At 39.2% G+C, this 17,316-nt stretch overlaps 2 protein-coding genes across 2 annotated transcripts; one reads left to right on the forward strand and one right to left on the reverse strand.

Annotated features, from left to right (window-relative positions):
• The first annotated feature begins 1,501 nt into the window (after nt 1-1,501).
• On the forward strand, nt 1,502-2,821 carry LOC145898411 (uncharacterized). The gene has a single exon (XM_082986853.1). The coding sequence runs from the start codon at nt 1,583-1,585 to the stop codon at nt 2,627-2,629; it is 1,047 nt and encodes a 348-aa protein (XP_082842979.1). The 5' UTR covers nt 1,502-1,582; the 3' UTR covers nt 2,630-2,821.
• Nucleotides 2,822-5,419: 2,598 nt separating this feature from the next.
• On the reverse strand, nt 5,420-16,236 carry LOC145898379 (uncharacterized). Its single transcript, XM_082986814.1, has 22 exons — nt 16,104-16,236; nt 15,694-15,863; nt 15,272-15,393; nt 14,948-15,084; nt 14,451-14,628; nt 14,004-14,071; nt 13,597-13,717; nt 13,082-13,260; nt 12,634-12,783; nt 11,641-11,775; nt 11,257-11,456; nt 10,960-11,021; nt 10,546-10,655; nt 10,032-10,211; nt 9,245-9,421; nt 8,339-8,521; nt 8,071-8,212; nt 7,663-7,804; nt 7,082-7,235; nt 6,608-6,768; nt 6,358-6,542; nt 5,420-5,889 (listed from the first exon to the last, which is right to left on the reverse strand). The coding sequence occupies exons 1-22, from the start codon at nt 16,165-16,167 to the stop codon at nt 5,679-5,681; spliced, it is 3,231 nt and encodes a 1,076-aa protein (XP_082842940.1). The 5' UTR covers nt 16,168-16,236; the 3' UTR covers nt 5,420-5,678.
• Nucleotides 16,237-17,316: the final 1,080 nt, after the last annotated feature.

Here is a 17,316-nt window from a genome sequence, read left to right on the forward strand (position 1 = left end):
GCCTTGTCAAGTGTGTTTCATTTCAAAGTGTAGCGATAGCAACGGTTGTGCATTCACGTGATTTGTGCCCTTTGTGTGATATGGTTTCCCAGCCATTTTGCGGTCACATTAATCTCAAGCGATTTAGTAGCTAGTTTCAAAGTGTTTGGTTTGGTCGCTTAGGGACGTTAAGTTTTCTCATGTGACTGTCCTTTATCGTCTTTCAGTAACCGACCTTTCTCTGATCACCGTTGCCTGTTAGTTTGCTTACATTGTATTCTTCAGTCACAAACAGCTCAAGTTTATTGGTACAAAACGGACCAGAGGGATGTTAGTTGACAAAAAAAATCGCTAGTTAACAAAACTTTGAACGGGCGTGACTCGGCCGCCTTACGAGGTGGCGACTTACTTTTTTCACACAAAGATAGATCACAGGCTGAACTTTCCAACGAAAGAAAAATCAAAAACAAATTTGCATTAATTTTCGAATATGAATATGATATGCTTGCTATGTCATAACCATAAGTAAACATCGATTCCCGCTGAAATCCTTAAGGGTAGATATTCTTTGGTGTCTGTACTATTTAAAAATAGTAAACTTTTTCGCGAGAAAAAACGCGCGCCCTCTCAAATTTGAAGAATATTTTTGCGCAGGTTTTATAGGCAAAGCCAATACTCAAATAACGCCAGGAACGCAATTAATAGCCACTGAGTTGCGCAGCAAATCCACAGGCGTAAGTCGCATTGCCGAATACGCTGATTGCACGGCGAATCTAAAACGTCGTTTTGTTAGGTTAGCTTTAGGACACATGATGATATAATTACACAACATAATGTATGTGTATAGCTTGCTGTGCATTAGTAGTGATAATAGTAGTGCTTTTGGTTCTGCTCAATTCTGTCTGAGCGTTTGGGCGTAAATTCACTCAGTTTGGCGTTGGTATAATTGCGTACGTTAATTTCGTATCCAAAATTGTTCATGGTAAATAAATATTGGTGGAGTGTTTGCATCGAGAGTTAATTAAGTCAGGTTAGGAAAACACATCAATTAGAACTCACGTGCGATCTTATGTCAAATGCGTTAATTAAATAGGATTTCCCATCGATCATAAATAATATTATTAAGACCCAGCTTGAGGCTCCTATTTGACATATAGGTCACAACACTGCTATCACCATGTCATCAGACACTGTTATCATAGCACAATGACTACAGAATGTTCAGTAAGAATGCATAACTTTTAGGTAATTGAGATTTTTTCATACTATACAAACCATATTTATGTCCATTTCGTGTCTATTGAAACATTTGCAAACTTTTAATGCAGAATATTTGTGAAAGTGTCATAAAATTCAAAGTCAAGATTATAAGTACCCAAGATTTTGCGAAAGTAAGTTAAAGGCATTATACACTGGTTCTTTCTATTAAAAACTATTGTTACACAGTTGCAGCCTGGTGTAGTGCCGAGTCCTAAGCAATAAAGTTCTGAAACCTAAGTAATATTGCTGGTTTGTAATGGAAATGGAAACACGAATGAAATCCAATCGCTAGTAGGCAAGAAATTAAACCATCGCAATCCAGGAAGAATTCAAAGAAGAAATCATGGAACAGATTCAGTGCAAGAGTTGTGAAAAGTCATTTCAAACTAAAGACTCACTGGAAAGGCATGAGATCACTCTCAACGAAGGTAATCCATTTCGTTGCAAAAAAGAGAAACCTCACAAGTGCACGTTTTGTTGGAAAGACTTCAAGCATAGGGGGCATCTAAGCGAACATATACGGACTCATACCGGAGAGAAACCTTTTCGATGCGATTATTGTGAAAAGTGCTTTTCAACCACATCACACATCATAAAACATAAACGAACTCATTCTGGAGAGAACCCTTACAAGTGCACGTTTTGTTCGAAAATGTTTAGTCAAAAAGGAAATCTAAGCACACACATTCGAACTCATACTGGAGAGAAACCTTACAAGTGCACGTTTTGTTCGAATCTGTTCAGCCAGAAAGGACATCTAAGCAAACACATTCGGACTCATACAGGAGAGAAACCTTTTAGATGCGATTATTGTGAAAAGTGCTTTAAAACGGAATCAGAACTTAAATATCACAAACCAACTCATACTGGACAAAAACCTTTTCAATGTACGTTTTGTCCAAAGGTGTTTGGACGGAAACAAAGTCTAAACACACACATTCGCATTCATACCGGAGAAAAACCTTACAAGTGCACGTTTTGTTGGAAAGCGTTTAACCAGAAAGGAAATCTAACCACTCACACTCGAATTCATACTATGGAGAAGTCTTTTAAATGCACATTTTGTTCGAAAGCGTTTAATCGGAAAGGATCTCTGACTGCACACGTTCGAGCTCATACTGGAGAGAATCGTTACAGATGCGATTATTGTGAAAAGTGTTTTTTCACCGCATCGATACTTAAAGACCACAAGCGAATTCATACTGGAGAGAAACCTTTCAGATGCGATTATTGCGATAAGTGTTTCATAAGTGCAACGAAATTGAAAATCCACAAACGAGTTCATACTGGAGAGAAACCATTTAAGTGCACATTTTGCTTGAAAAGGTTCAACACAAAAGGAAACTTAAGCAGACACATTCTTACTCATACTGGACAGTCACAATCTTAGATTTACATATAACGGTTACCGGACTTGTTAGAATTTTTTTAACATCATTGTTACGTATTTTTACGTTACATAGCAACGTTTGCATTCATGGAAATATAAACTATATGGTCACATAACAGCCAGTTTCGTCATCAACGTTCGGAATCTCTTTCCATGGTTTTTTTGTATTAAGGCATTTTAGGTAGCGTCTTGTCCAGCATCTCATTTTTAAATGTATAGCAACGGTTGCTTTCTCACGTGATTTGATCTCGTTACTAGTTTCTACGCAACAGCTGTGTTTTTATGTGATTTTATTGGCCAGCTTAAATGTGTCGCCTTAGAGAAGTCCTTCCTCCTTCATTGTTTTGTGTGAGAGTGCGTCTTTTGTTAACTGTTCGCTGACCGTTAGTCCTTGGATCGCCCTTCTTTTTACGACACTGTGTTCGCTTTGTTTCCCTCCGGTTTAAATAATGAAACGTTTCGTGTGCGTTCAGCTGAGGCGGAGCGGGGCAGCGCAGCTGTACTGTGCTCTCCTCAGTTCGTAAATTCACTTAGTTTGGCGTTGGTACAATGGCGTTTGTTATTTTCGTATCCAAATTGTTCGTGGTAAATAAATATTGGTGTAGTGTTTGCATCGAGAGTTAATTAAAGTCAGGTTAGGAAAACACAACAATTAGAACTCACGTGCGATCTAATGTCAAATGCGCTAATCAAATAGGATTCCCATCAATCATAAATAATATTGTTAAGACTCGGATTGAGACTCATATTTGGCATAATATGTCGCAACAATCATCCGAGCACAGATATTGAATTTTTAGCAATAAACTATCATGGCTGGTTTAAGCATGGTGCTTCAGTAGTAAATTCTTACTCTCCGCAGCTTAATAGTGTGTGGGAAATATTAAGACTTTCATCTCTGGTTGTCAATACTGTACAGGTAACGACGCGCGTATTATAAAGCGTTAAAAGTGGAACTCAGCGTGAGAGAGAACAATGATATGTTTGATAAGAAACAAAAAAACTAGTTTCTTTCTACGCATAATATGCGCCATCTGCTTCAACTGCGTACGTCATATAGCGCTTTGTACTTAAGGCCGCATATCAGTATTAAATCCCAAAAATCATGTTTTGAAGGCTATCAGCATTAATACCCATACTGAGTGATTTACTTTTTTGACAACAACAATTCCTGTGGTCAGTGACCCATGAAGATCTACTGGTACTATTCAAAGAAAAAAAAATTGATTGCAGCTGCATCCGGGAAAACACAGCAAGGATCTGAGGAGCCTCCAGGAGGATCTTTTGTCCTGTAGGATAGCAAAAACAGTTCCAGGGGGCAACCAAAGCAACTTTACTGTAACAATTATTTTGCCATTGCGAAAAAAAGGGTTAAGGCCAACATTAAATTGCAAATTGGATAAGGTTTTTGTGATTCATTTTTTCGCAAAACCAACTTACATTTTTTGCAGCCTATTTAGCTAAAATAATGTCTGGCTAAATGCCCCCTGGGGGGCGCTTTAAGCAACTATCTTGCAACTAATTTTGACCTGAATGCGTAGACAAGAGGCAGGGCTAACATAAAATCACAAATTAAGGTATACTTCTGTGATTCAATTTTGAGCTACATCCCCTTGAACATTTTGATGCTTTGTCAACTAAATTTTTCACAGCACCTGTCACCAAATGTCTAGCTGACTGAGAAGGGCTAAAATGCACTAAAACTGCACCAAACACGCTGAAAGTCGCCCTGGCTAAAGCACGTGACTCTCTGCTCATTTAACCCAAAAATTTATTGCAATGCATCACCGGTTGCTTTGTGACATCACTGAGTTTCTCTATGACAGGGGACAAGACAAGAAATTTCCCGCTGGAAATACTTTTTTAACAGAAATACTGATATGCGGTCCAAATGGAACCTAGTCGGACACTTCCGGATACACGAAACCTTTCTAGTACCAGCGTTGTTCGAAAATATTTACCCAGAACAGGAGTCAAATCTCTAACGTTCGTATCGCACAAGAGTAACGTATGTGATGCAAGCATTTAATGATTCAGGACCTCGTGCAGAGCACGTTTAAAGCAGAAGATAAACCATTGAAGTTAGAGACTTAAAAGTGCACGTTTTGTTCGAAAGTGTTCAAAGGAACTCTAAGCAGACACATTCGGACTCATACCGGAGAGAAACCTTTCAGATGCGAAATCGCGAAAAATGTTTTGTCATGAAGTCACAATCCACAAACGAAATCACACAGGAGAAATGCCATATAGGTGTAACATATGTGATATACGCTTCCGCAGTTCAAGCGCCCGAACAAAGCATATTGGAATTCACACTGGAGAAAGACTTACGTGTGCAGTGTTTGTTCGAAAAGGTTTGTTTCGATAAGCTGAAACGACACGTTTTAACCCACAATAAATAAAATTGTTCGTTTGCAACAAAACGTCCACTCGGACCAGTCAATAAAACAGACACTTTGACCTAACACAAGAGAATACACGAGGCAACATGTTGTCGAACCAACGATTTACATTCCAACACACACTGGAGATTGGAAGGAATGTAGATTTGTTCCGACATTATTGAGCTATTTAAATAATCCCTTCCTTACACATTTGGTTATTTAGACAGTTAGTGGCGAATTGATGAGCTGTTCTCCTAATAGTCTCGTATTTTGTGTGGCGAATTGACAATTGAGCAACAACTTCTTTGCCGTTTACATGCATTCGTCGCTATTTCCGATTGATAGAAAATAAACACATTAATATTCTGTGTAGGATTTTTATTGAAGTTGTGGAACTTATAAAACAGTGTAAAAACAATGAACGAAATGCATGGGAACTCTGGATACTCGTTCAAACCGAAGGAGAAAAACAAAATAAAACATGACGGTTAATAAAACCACGCATATACGTATATAAGGACATTTTGTTGTGTTGTGTATTGAAACAACAACAGTCAAGTTTGCCGTCAGACTTGTCACACATATTCACAACCAAACTTCTACATTTCAAGCAAGACGTGTGCGTTGCTAGGATACAGTGATTTTTAACTCTGATTGGTGCTCACTCAACCGTGCTTACGGACTGGCGAGGATTCAGAGCCGGGTTCCTCCAAGTTTGCTCTTTGCTCCGTGTTACCCTCTGGGGCACGGTGGTTTCCCCTTGATGGGTTCGGTTGCCCCTGAATTTGGGGCTGAACCCCACTTCTGTCAATCTCTGTCCAAAAATCCGCATCTTCTTGTTGGGCGCGTTGCATTCGTTGTCGATTAGCTAATTCCCTACAAAACACATACAACGGATAGTACATTAAACGGCTACGTAAAAGTTTTAAACTTGAATATGCCAAGTACATTTATCTAAGTGTCAGTGATATATGAAATACACTCAAAACATTTCTAAGTACGATAAATAAATAGTGTACGTTTACCGTCGAAAACATTATGAATTTGTGCAAAACAAATTCACAATCACCTACTACGTTGTACTATCGGATGCTTAGTTTCAATGCATTCCGCCAAGTCAGCAATTATATGTAGAACCACAATTACAAAAAATATATATTCCGTTATCCACGTATCATCGAAAAGAAATTTAACAAAAATTTAAATGCAACCATTGTTAATAATCCTGTTTTCTGACAATGTGGCGATACGTGGATACCGATACGGGACTGGCGATATTTTTGGCCAGGAGTTAAATTTGTTACATTAAAAGCAGCAAAGGTAATTACTATCGGCCACATATACCTCTGTTCATATTTAACATTACACGGGAGCCAGCAGACGTCTTTGGTCAGTTGGTCAGTGAGATCGCGCGCCAACTTCTGATACCCCTCGTCAATAATCTGAAGATAATCAGATCCAGACGAGATGTGCTGGAGTTGTTCCATACTCATTCGTTTCCACTTATTAACGACTCCAACCACGTATATCTGAGACGTCACATTCAATGTTATGAAATATTCCTTTGAGTTTGAATAACACGCTTTGTTCTAACCTTGACTCCCTTTCCTTTAAGTGCTTCTGACGATTTCGTGACATCATCCGTCGCCATGCCGTCTGTGATGACGATTATTACATCCGGGACGTTCGGGCGGTTTCCCGGGGCACGAATGCTGTCGTTATGGAGATGCCACAGAGCCTTCCCAGTCAAAGTACCTGTAATGAGATGCAACATAAGTGTTACGTTTGTCACCGTTTGTCTTGTGATTAGTAATTAGGGACCTCAGAAAAGTATCGTCGATATGCCGCCGATATATCGATTGATGTTTAACCATTCGTGATTTTTTTATCGACTTCGCTGGCTCGTTCTGATATTTTGCACATTTATTGTGAGTTCGAGTAGGAAAGAAAAATGGTTTGGCTGTCATCAAATCGTCATAAGGGATGTTTAAGGAAGTGTTTCGTATTCCAACGAAACAATTCTGAACGTAATATGCTTGGCGTGTAATTCAACCACAATACTACCCACCTCCACCATTGTATGGAATCTTCTTCAGTTTCTTGCGTAGTTCATCCACGTCCTGGTAATCCCCGACCAAAATTTCATTTCTTTTATCGAACCTTTTGTTGTATCGCGCCACTCCAACCCTCATATCGTCCGGACCAATCACAAACGAGTCGAGCTAAAACATGAAGTTGAGTTAGTAAAATTACATAGGTAAATGATGGAAACAGGTTGTAACTTATTACTCCAATATTGGGAACAAGGTTATGCTCTATGCTACAAAAGGCTTCGGGTTGTTTTCTGTCTTAGTTTATAATAATAGAATAAGAATCGATTTCGCCTACATACTGAAACATGTTTTCGAAAAAAATCATTGATTAGGTGCCGATGTTTAGATGGGAAGAACGTAACCAGTCAGCAAGCTGATCTGATGACTTACAAGGTCGAAACAATGGCCCTACCTGCAGCGCACATAAAGACAACAGCTAAATGCTTGCCAGATTTTACTAGTAATAAAAGAAAATCTTGGAAACTATGGGACTTGGAACTGACAAGTTTGATACATATCTTGTAGTGAATTGTATTTTTGTGGACGGATCACTCACCAAAGCAAGAGTGAAGTCGATTAAGGTCTTCCAGTTTCGTCTTCCAACTGATGAGGATGAATCGAGGAGAAAGAGAAGATCAACGAGCGCATGAGGAGGACACGGAAGATCACAACAAGGAACTTTGTCCGTCCACGTTTGACTGGAAGTTTTATAGAGTTTTGATGCTGAGACTTAATGTAAAATCCAAACAAGTAGGTTTTCTTGTTTTATATTTATTATCACTGGCCGCCAAACCAACTGGTGCTGAAAACTTTTCTTACAGCTCAGAAACTACTTATACTGCAAGTATTTCTGAAATATAAAAACACTGGTTTCCAAATCGCCCTCCACCACACATAGCTTTTTTAATAAAATATTTTATCGAACATTTCCAAAAAAGCAACGAAACAATAAAAGGTGACTTACTCTCGTTGGCAAGTTATACGAGTAGGTCCACCGGCTACAGCAAGACCTGACGGACACGTGAAGTCACAGTGATCATCGATCTTGTAACCCGTGCAGTTTGCCACCCCGCCGTTGACAAGACGAAGTGTGGGAACGGGACAATCTAACAATATTGTTAATGTCAAAAAGCATCACGAACCAAGCAATGCATGGCACATGTTATGAAGTATTTTATTTCATGGTCCGATGAAGATATACACACTTATTCCAACAAGTAACAGTGGCTCACTTTTTATAACGCATCTTGTAGGTTCATACGACGACCAATAACCGTCAGGCATGCACCTGGTGTATTGCGCACCATGTTGCTCGAATCCTTCAGCACAAGCGTATCTACAACGCGACTGGTAACGATTGCCATCCGTGCACTGGAGCAAACCGTTTTCTGGGGCCTCCAGGACTTCACAGACCACTTAAAAAAAATGCAGAATCAGTGTTGATTTCTAAAAAAGTGAATGTATTGGTATTATTTAGTGGCAATTGGTAAAATTTCTCATTATGAAGCCTGCTAGGTCAGTCTTGCATACATAAAAAAACAAAAAATTCATTTAATATAGGTTACTTTTTTTTAGTGCTTAAAAACACTAACAGAACAGCAATACAGTAATACAGTAAGCAAAATTGCATGGACACCGATGAAACCTTAGAAGTTATCGAGTCAGGCGCCCATGGTGTTATGTGGAAATCGTTGGTGCAAAACAGTTTAACATCATCATAAACAGCAATATCCCGTACCTTCTTCATCACAGAACCTGCCAAGCCAGCCTGGCATGCATTCACATTCGAAATCGTTAATTAGATCATGGCAGTGAGCGCCGTTCATGCACGGGTCAGGAAGGCAATCGTCTAGTAAAAGCATAAAGCAGCGTAGTATAAATGCAAGTTATTATGCGTTTTACCTTGCATTTGGGATTACCGCATGATTATCAAAATATTACATGTTATTTAAAAAAAAAAACTATTGCTTCTGATTTAAAAACAATTTCATCCTTTCATAGTTATGATACAACTAAGTTACAAATCTTTCCTTATTTGAGCAATTAAATGCCAACGCGTTAGGTTAAGTATTGACAACGTGTAAGCGTGAACTGCGGCCTGAATAAAATCAAGCAATAAAGCAACACTGGAATCTTACCAATCTGTAGGCACGCTGGCACTGGTTGATTCCACTTTCCTGATCTGCTACATTTAATTCTTGACACTCCTGTGTTCATGTAACCTTCCATGCAAGTTATTTTGCACGAGGATCCGCCTTCGAATCGCTTCGAACAGTTTAAAATCATCCCTTCGTCATCGACTGGTTCGCAAGACCCTGAAATAAAACGTAAGCTGCGTAAACGAATGCCCGTTGAATTTGAGGAAATCAAATAAAGGAATCTTACGAAACAAATTTAAAGTCAAACGACATTGCGAACAACTATTTTCACCACCACATGTATTTACAACCTCAGGCAAAATAAACTTGGTGCACACACATTTATCGATGTCGCTAACTATCAATACATTAGTAATGATTTACAGATTTCTTTCCATAAGTTAGATCAAAGCCACATGAGGCGACAAAGAGTCACAACTGCTTGTTAAAAAATCAAAACGCAAGTCTCAGAAGTCTCAGACAATCGCGTGTTCGAGTCGAGTATCTTTTCGTTATAGCAAAAACACATAATTAATAAGTTGATCGCCGTATTTGGAGGTTTGCTTTTTCTGAGGCCTGGTTGCTTGCAACAAACAAGTTCGCCTAATGCAAAGGTTTTGAATAGCTGGTGTGACCAAGTAGTACATTGTGTGTTGTATCTTAATCATATTTAAACATAAAGTAAGCATGGAATCGTGTGAAAAAAATTTTTTCTTCGATTTTGTTCAAACCGATCAAGATCAGGAACATTCACATATACCTCAGAGGACCATTAATTTGTACTTACGAAGTTGGAGACATTCCGGGAGTTCCGCCGACCACCGACCTCCTTCCTGACAAGTCGCATCTTCTACACCGGCGACGAAAAATCCTTCAGCGCATGAATATGAACATTTGGATCCAATTTCGCGGTCGTGAGAACAAAAAACGTAACCGTTTTCAAGACTGTCTTGCTCAGGGCAATAAACTGTGGGAAAAACGTTGAAGGTCACGCATTGCAATGACATTTTTGAAAATTGTCTTGAAAGTACATAAGTGTTTTTTTTATCAGCGTTCATGTTCCGTCGATTTAAATCTCCTGTTTGGTTTCAATGAGATTTTCTGGGTGCCGACGCATTCCAAAAAGGTGAAGTAAACGATCACGCATTCTCAGACTCTTTAATTTAGGCGTTACATCGATGTGCTTGTTATCATCTAAGCTGCTTACATAAAACCACGAAACCGTAGCTTTGTCACCAACGAAATGTGTCAGCAACGCCCTGTTACGATTCCTATGTAAAACACACAATTCAACTACTTACCAGGTGTGGGCAAAGAAACCAACTCTGGAGACCTAAAAGGGTCGAGCCAACCAAGCACGTGACCACAGACACTTCCCGGCCCGTTGCACAAATCCCCCTCACAACAGCATCTGTGACGTAACAATACTATGATAAACCTGAAAGTATCTTTCCTGTTTGAGATAGCGGAATCTATAGCTAGCTTTATGGTAGGCAAGGACCGTTTCCCGTTTGAGATCTTATGCAGTCTGCAGCAGCTGACAGGGTATACGAATATGCAGCCCTTCACATCTCTATAGGCAGTTTTTTATGCCATGTTTGTACTGCGTTGCTTTTCAGCGATGCATATGAGTTGTCGAAATATTCGTATCAGTAATAACGGGAGACTTTTTTTCACAAAAGTAATCTCTTGCCAAATATTTAGCAGGAACTCACCTGCAAACATCGGGAGGATCAACATTTCGGTCGCGGTCCGGGTTGCACTGCCCTGTCGCATTCTGTAAACACACAACATCCACTGTTAAGTCGGTTCGGGCTTGGTTTTGTTTTATCAACATAAAAATCCTGCCAATAGAAACCATGAACAAAATTTAGGCGTTTTAGATTCAAACGAATGGGACATAGTAAATACTATTACGTCGCAGAACAAAATTTGATGCTGAGGTTTGTCATTATTATCAAATTCTTTTAGCTAAAATGTCGGTTAAGTTTTCATGGGTCAATAAACTGCACCTGTTTCTCGTTGTCATTGCAAGCATTTGGTTGTTTGCAAACCAAGGTAGCTCTGTACATTTCCGGGTGAAACTCCAGGGTGTTCGTGATGGCATGTTTCCGTATCTCGTTTAAACAACCGCTCGCCTCCGGCGGGCACTCCACCCATTGGTCACATTCGTCACGTGACCTAGCCTCGTAGCAGCTGTAGCAACGTACCACTGAAACGTAATTAAATTTAAGGTAAGCTGTTGTGCAACATTTTTGACTGTTAAAAAACATTACATGTGCAGAAATATATTGTGTGGTGGACAACCTTAAACACCTTCAAATTGGCGAGCAAAATATATTTAAAAAGTCTGTAGTCTGTATTTGCAATTTTTAAGGAAATGAGAAATTACATACGTGTAGTAGTGGGATCAGAATAGGCTGTAATCGAATCCCTTCCACCAGTGCTTGCTTTCAAACTAAGCGTGTAAGTTGTTCTCGGCGTTAGACCGTTTGCAGTGTAAGATCGAACACTTCGATCCAATGTCGTATCTGGAAAGCAACATAAATATATCGATGAGGTTTAACTGCAGATACCTTCTTAGCATTGAAGTGCATATTATTATGTACGTTGATATTCTCCGACTTACAAGATTGTAATATTTGGGTGTGATGCCATTGCACAAATGATCAGTTCATCAGTATGACGAAATAGTATTATCTTTTTCAAATTCTCATCCATATAAGGCGATAACAAGCCCGCACGTTCGCAAAAATACCTGGCGTTGTAATAGTTATTCCGTGCCATGCTAATCACCTTGTGATCCAGAACCCAAATATCACACGTGTTGTTATTTTGCGAGATAAGGAAGCAATCGTTAATTTAAGCGTGAAATGAATTGGCCGGAAAGTGTGGCCTCGGTTTAACTCCAGTTTCGCACGTGCTGGCGATGAAAAGTATTCTCATTTTCAGATGCCGTGCCATGGCAAAGAATGTCTTTAACTCCGATATAAGTTTTGATTTTTTACATAAAGTTTTGGCTGTCTGAGTGGCAACAAAAATAATTATTATGTTATGAAATATAATTGCTGGGCATGTTACGGCCTCGGTTACAACATAATGACAACTTGGCAAGTGAAACAGAGAAACCAAAGCAAATAATTTGAAGTTGATAAATAAATGCGGTGGCTTGCCTTGGTGCCAGAATACCTGTGTTATGACTACAACCTATGACATACACAACTCATCCCTGCATCCTATGATCGCTTACGTAAACATGTTATCGTAGTTTTGTTTGCCTGTAATTGCCAACTATTCAGTTGTAACAACGACCGCGATGACCACAAAACCACTAATTACAACATCGCTCATAATTGCTGCCCACGCACATGATATTTCGCTCGACTTACCGACGATCGTGCGACCGTTTGTGTCGTCACGCAGCGTCACAATGAATCTTTCCTGCGATTTGGCAGTGACGTAGGAGGGTACGAGAAACGCCCACGTGATGCTTGTTGCGTGAAGTTCGGACACCACGATCTCCGCAATCCCTGGTACAGCTGGAATGAAAACAAGCGATACTTTTGAACGTTTCATACCAGCACACTTTTGAGTGTAGGCGTTTTTTGAGGGAATCTCCACAACTTGCGCTGCCAAATCGAGTATTATCGCTTTTAACACGTGACATTAACCGGCAATCAGCAGCGTACAAAGTTTTTTTAGTCGGTTATGTTAAGTAAATGTGGATGTAAATACATCTTGCAGAGCCTTCGCGTTGTACAAACCTTAATTTTAACAAATTAAACTTCTATGGCGGCCAAACTTATTCATCAGTGCGCACAAATTATGTAAACCAACCTGTTGTAACGGTCATATTGACTCTTGTCGACGTCGCCCTGATCTTTCCCGAACCTTTCACTGAAGTCCAAGCACTGATGACGTATTTGGTGGCCGGCATAAGTTCGGGGATTACCCGGAGTCCCGGTCTATTGTAGGAAGAAATGCGGATTTCTTTTGACACCGGATCACCGAAACGTCTGCGAGAACATTAGGATGCTTTTTTTATTTGAAAAAAATACGTGCGGCGTTCAGGAAGTTTCGACTCTTGTATGGACAAAGTCACGTTATTAGTAATGTGATAATTACTGAACAACATGTAAAACGAAAGTAAATTTAACTTTGTGTGTTTGGGGTGATTCACATTCAAAAGAGTTTTGTTCTATAGTAAATGGAGGTGAAAAAAGCGGCAAAGCCACACATGCTGTACTTGTAAATAGGTCGTTTTAATCTATGGTAATGGAGGAGGAAAACGACGAATAAAACCTGAAACAAAGTAAATTGATCTTTTAGGCGCAACATGAGGAAGAACGAACCTGTAACTAAGTTCGTACGTGTCGACTCTATCCCCGTTTCCAGGTCTCGACATCCCGACGAACACAGACACCGTGTTTGTGTCAAACGAGATCAACTTCATTGAACTCGGAGGTCTCGGTCCTTTAAGTTAAATTAAAATAATAATTTATGCGGTATTGATATGGCATTGAGTTCAAAATGGATATCTTAGTCACAGCTGAATAGCAACCGAAACGTTGATGTTTACAAATATTATTGCGAGATGAGATATATCTTGCATTAATTAACAGTTTTTCGTTGGGCTCGCATGGATTAGGCAACGTTACTTTCTAGATTACAATGGGAGGAAGGTCTAAGGTAGTGCTTGTGGAACCACGTTTAAATTATACAACTGGCATTACAAGAATAAAAAAAGCTGACATCTTACTGGTGTAAAATGAATGAAATATTTTCTTGGAGTAGATTGATTGCTTGAATTGTGCTCGGACGGTGATGCTGCAACGATAACATCGATTTAGTTTTCGTGGAATATTTACAGTGACGTAATAGGTTTGGATTTTGCAGGGGAAGATTATTTTGCTGTGCTTTGTAACTCAAAGTATTTGATACAAATTCAAAATGTAGACAGCATGATTTATTTAAAGACGGCGAAGTTTTACGATTAAGTAAAATCTTCGCAATTATGTTGTTGGTTAACGAGTGGCGTAATATGATAATTATTGGACGAACTTCGACACTGTCAAAAATTCCATCAATAACAATAACTTATATTTTGCTGTTTTTTTAACCATAGGTTACCCGATTTATGATGTATTTGCTGTCTTATCTTGTCGTAATGTCGCAACAGTTACAAGTTAAGTTCGTGCATTCTCACCTGTACTTGGTTCCAGCTGACAAACCACGAGCCAAGAATGCGATCGTTCCGTTAGGGAGATTGTGATCGAAATTGATCCCTCGGATGGTGTTGTTACGGACGAACACGGGAGCAATCCGGGAGTTTTTACTCGGGAGGACCCGGACGTTGAAGAAGGAGGCGGGATGACCTTTGATGTCTGAGGAAAGATTCAAAAAGCTTGAAAAATGTGTTTTTGCTTATTTGCCAAGTCGACTGAAGAGTGCTTCTGGTGAAAAACCTTAGTTGGTCGATATGTTTATGTCTGCTCTGTTGATTTAACTCCATTATGTTCAAGCTTAAGCCACAAATAGTAATAATGTTGTCATAAAGATGTGAGCACTTTCGTTTCGAGGGTGACAAATATGCTTTGACGCTATTTGGATAAAGGGCTTTGTCCACAATATACGATCTAACTTCCCAAACAATAAGAAATAGTGTAAAGGTGCACTCCACAAAATAAAAAACCAAGCTTGTACCTGTAAAAGTTATAAGGGCCGCGTCAGGCCCAAGTAGGAATACCGCCACGTCACGGATGGCTGGTTGCAAAGGACGCCACTTAGGCAGCATTTGATATTTCGGTTTGGGAAGAGTGCTGTCTTCTTGTAAGTACAACCTGTATACAAATTAATGCACATTCCACAACAAATAACTTTTAACTGGCGTGTTTCAAAGACATTTTGTTGAGTTTTTCACAGCTTATAGGCTCTGTATTACTGTTTATTCATTATATTTCTGTAAGCCTTCTTTTAATTCCACAGAACACCGTCATTTGAAGTAATGCAAAAGCATAACGAACTCACTCGTTGTTGCACAAATTAGTATCGCAACAGGATCGGCACAAACTCGGTGGAAGATTGAAGGAATTTGGAAGCGAACCTCCAGTCAACATTCCTATGGCAGCGGGCTGACACTGTCTGTGATTCTGTTGCAGGAAAACAAACAAACAAACAAGGTTTAATATATGTTGAATCGTTAAGCAATCCATGGGGTTGTATCTCCGGCTCGCAAATGTTGATACCATAAAGCTCGTAATAAGATCAAAGATAAAAAAATATAGGGGGTTCCTTTTGGCTTTTTAATGGTAAATTCAAATCTCTCTCAGGACAAGATAAATTATGTTTAGTTTGTTCAGGTATATCAGTAATAGTAGTAATGTCACTACGATGCCGTCATATAATCAGCATGGTTTATCGGCAAAAACAACATTTTCAACACTTTTTACCTCTCTGCTCGCCGCGGCGCACGTCCTTCTCTGCTGGCATCGTTTCGTGATTCTCACAATTCCATTCTCGAGTCGAACCAAATTCATACAGACAGAATCACCACCGCACATTCGGACGCTTTTGCATTTCGAGTTTGAATTGACGCTGTTGCAGGTGAAGCATCTGATACCTAAGTGTGCGGTGATGTTATGTTACGGTGAAACTGACCACTCATCCGATTTACTATAAGTCTGTTTTGAACGGGGCGAAAATTAGTAACTTTTTCCATGCGTTTTTGTGACACTAAAACCACATTTAGATTCAGTTTAACCGAAGTCATGATGAACGAACCATACAAGCATAGATATAAATATTTTACACAAGAAGAAATGATTAAGGTTTATTAAACATCGCCAAGGGCGGTACTTACCCTCTGTCGCAACCGCGCAGAACGCCAGAAGCAAAACTGCTCCGCAAAACTGTGAGGATAGCATGAGGAAAATACCGACAGTATTCCTTGTCTTCTTCAACAAAATATAAAACTTTCTTTTCACAGAACAATAAATATATCTGAAAAGTAGGAAAAGATTAAGTGCGTATTCGTCACAATATACAAAACTCTATACAAAACAAAAACTTTGATTAACACAGCAATATATCTAACCACCTAATGCATCCAGATGAGTTTTAACCCTTATCCTAAAACGACATTCGTAGAAAACAATCGCCATCCCGTTATCACAGTAAACAGGTATCGGATAGTAGCAAACATTCCGTTTTATTGCAACAACATCTCTTAAACACAAGACTGTGTATTCCTCGCGTCGATCTGAGAGCGATTCCCACAATTCGGAGGCGTTTCGCTGTTTTCAAGCGACGAGTTCTTTTTTCCCGTTCGAGAAGTCGCGCGCTCGTGAATGTTACGTCACAGTGTAGCGTCTTGGGGTTCGATAATTGCGTACCGATGTCGTGACAACACCCATAATTGCCAACCTAAGGTTGTAACAATGTAATTTCGAACATAATTGGAAAATGCGTTGGATCGAAAGTGATAGCATCGCGTGTTTTGCAATAGAGGACAAAAAACATGGAAAATATTGATATTGTGCTTCTGCATCTGGGCAGGAATAAAAGTTATCATAAAATATCATGTTAAAACTATTAAAATAACACTATGCGACACAATAATTAACGCCCCTAATTTTCCATATTTTATTTCTTTCTATTTGATCCAGTGGTGCTGAAAGTTCGTTTGATTCAAAAGTATGACTTACTTTATATTGTTTGCAGAATTTTTTTCAAACTTATACAGCTAGAATTTGACAAAAACACTAACCTCAATGATTTGATTGCTACAATTCCATTTGTCATGATCATTTCTCTTAAAAATGTCATCAACGTGATAAAAAAAATATATTGAAAAACGTTTAGGGCAAAATTAAATTAAAATCCGCCCGGTAATGACTGCGATTGACGTATGTAATGTTGGAAACAATTCCCTTTGAAATATAAACCTCGTTTGGTTTTTGGCAGTTGCACCTCTGCTTAAAATCAGCGTAAATCCCAGACAAAACATTGACATCCCACCCAAATTCCTCGCCCAAAGCGATTTTTCTCGGCAGTTCCAAACGAAATTTTTGTCC

This window comes from Ascidia mentula, chromosome 4 (assembly GCF_947561715.1).
Source record: "Ascidia mentula chromosome 4, kaAscMent1.1, whole genome shotgun sequence".
NCBI lineage: Eukaryota > Metazoa > Chordata > Ascidiacea > Phlebobranchia > Ascidiidae > Ascidia > Ascidia mentula.

What these genes read in the sequence shown, in the direction of transcription:
- LOC145898411 (XM_082986853.1), top strand. Translation starts at nt 1,583, where the DNA reads ATGGAACAGATTCAGTGCAAGAGTTGTGAAAAGTCATTTCAAACTAAA.
- LOC145898379 (XM_082986814.1), bottom strand. Translation starts at nt 16,167, where the DNA reads ATGCTATCCTCACAGTTTTGCGGAGCAGTTTTGCTTCTGGCGTTCTGC. An exon ending in AAACGGTCGCACGATCGTCG is followed by an intron (nt 11,776 to 12,633) that starts GTAAGTCGAGCG and finishes GTTGCTTTCCAG; the next exon opens with ATACGACATTGGATCGAAGT. An exon ending in AATGTTAAATATGAACAGAG is followed by an intron (nt 5,890 to 6,357) that starts GTATATGTGGCC and finishes TGTGTTTTGTAG; the next exon opens with GGAATTAGCTAATCGACAAC.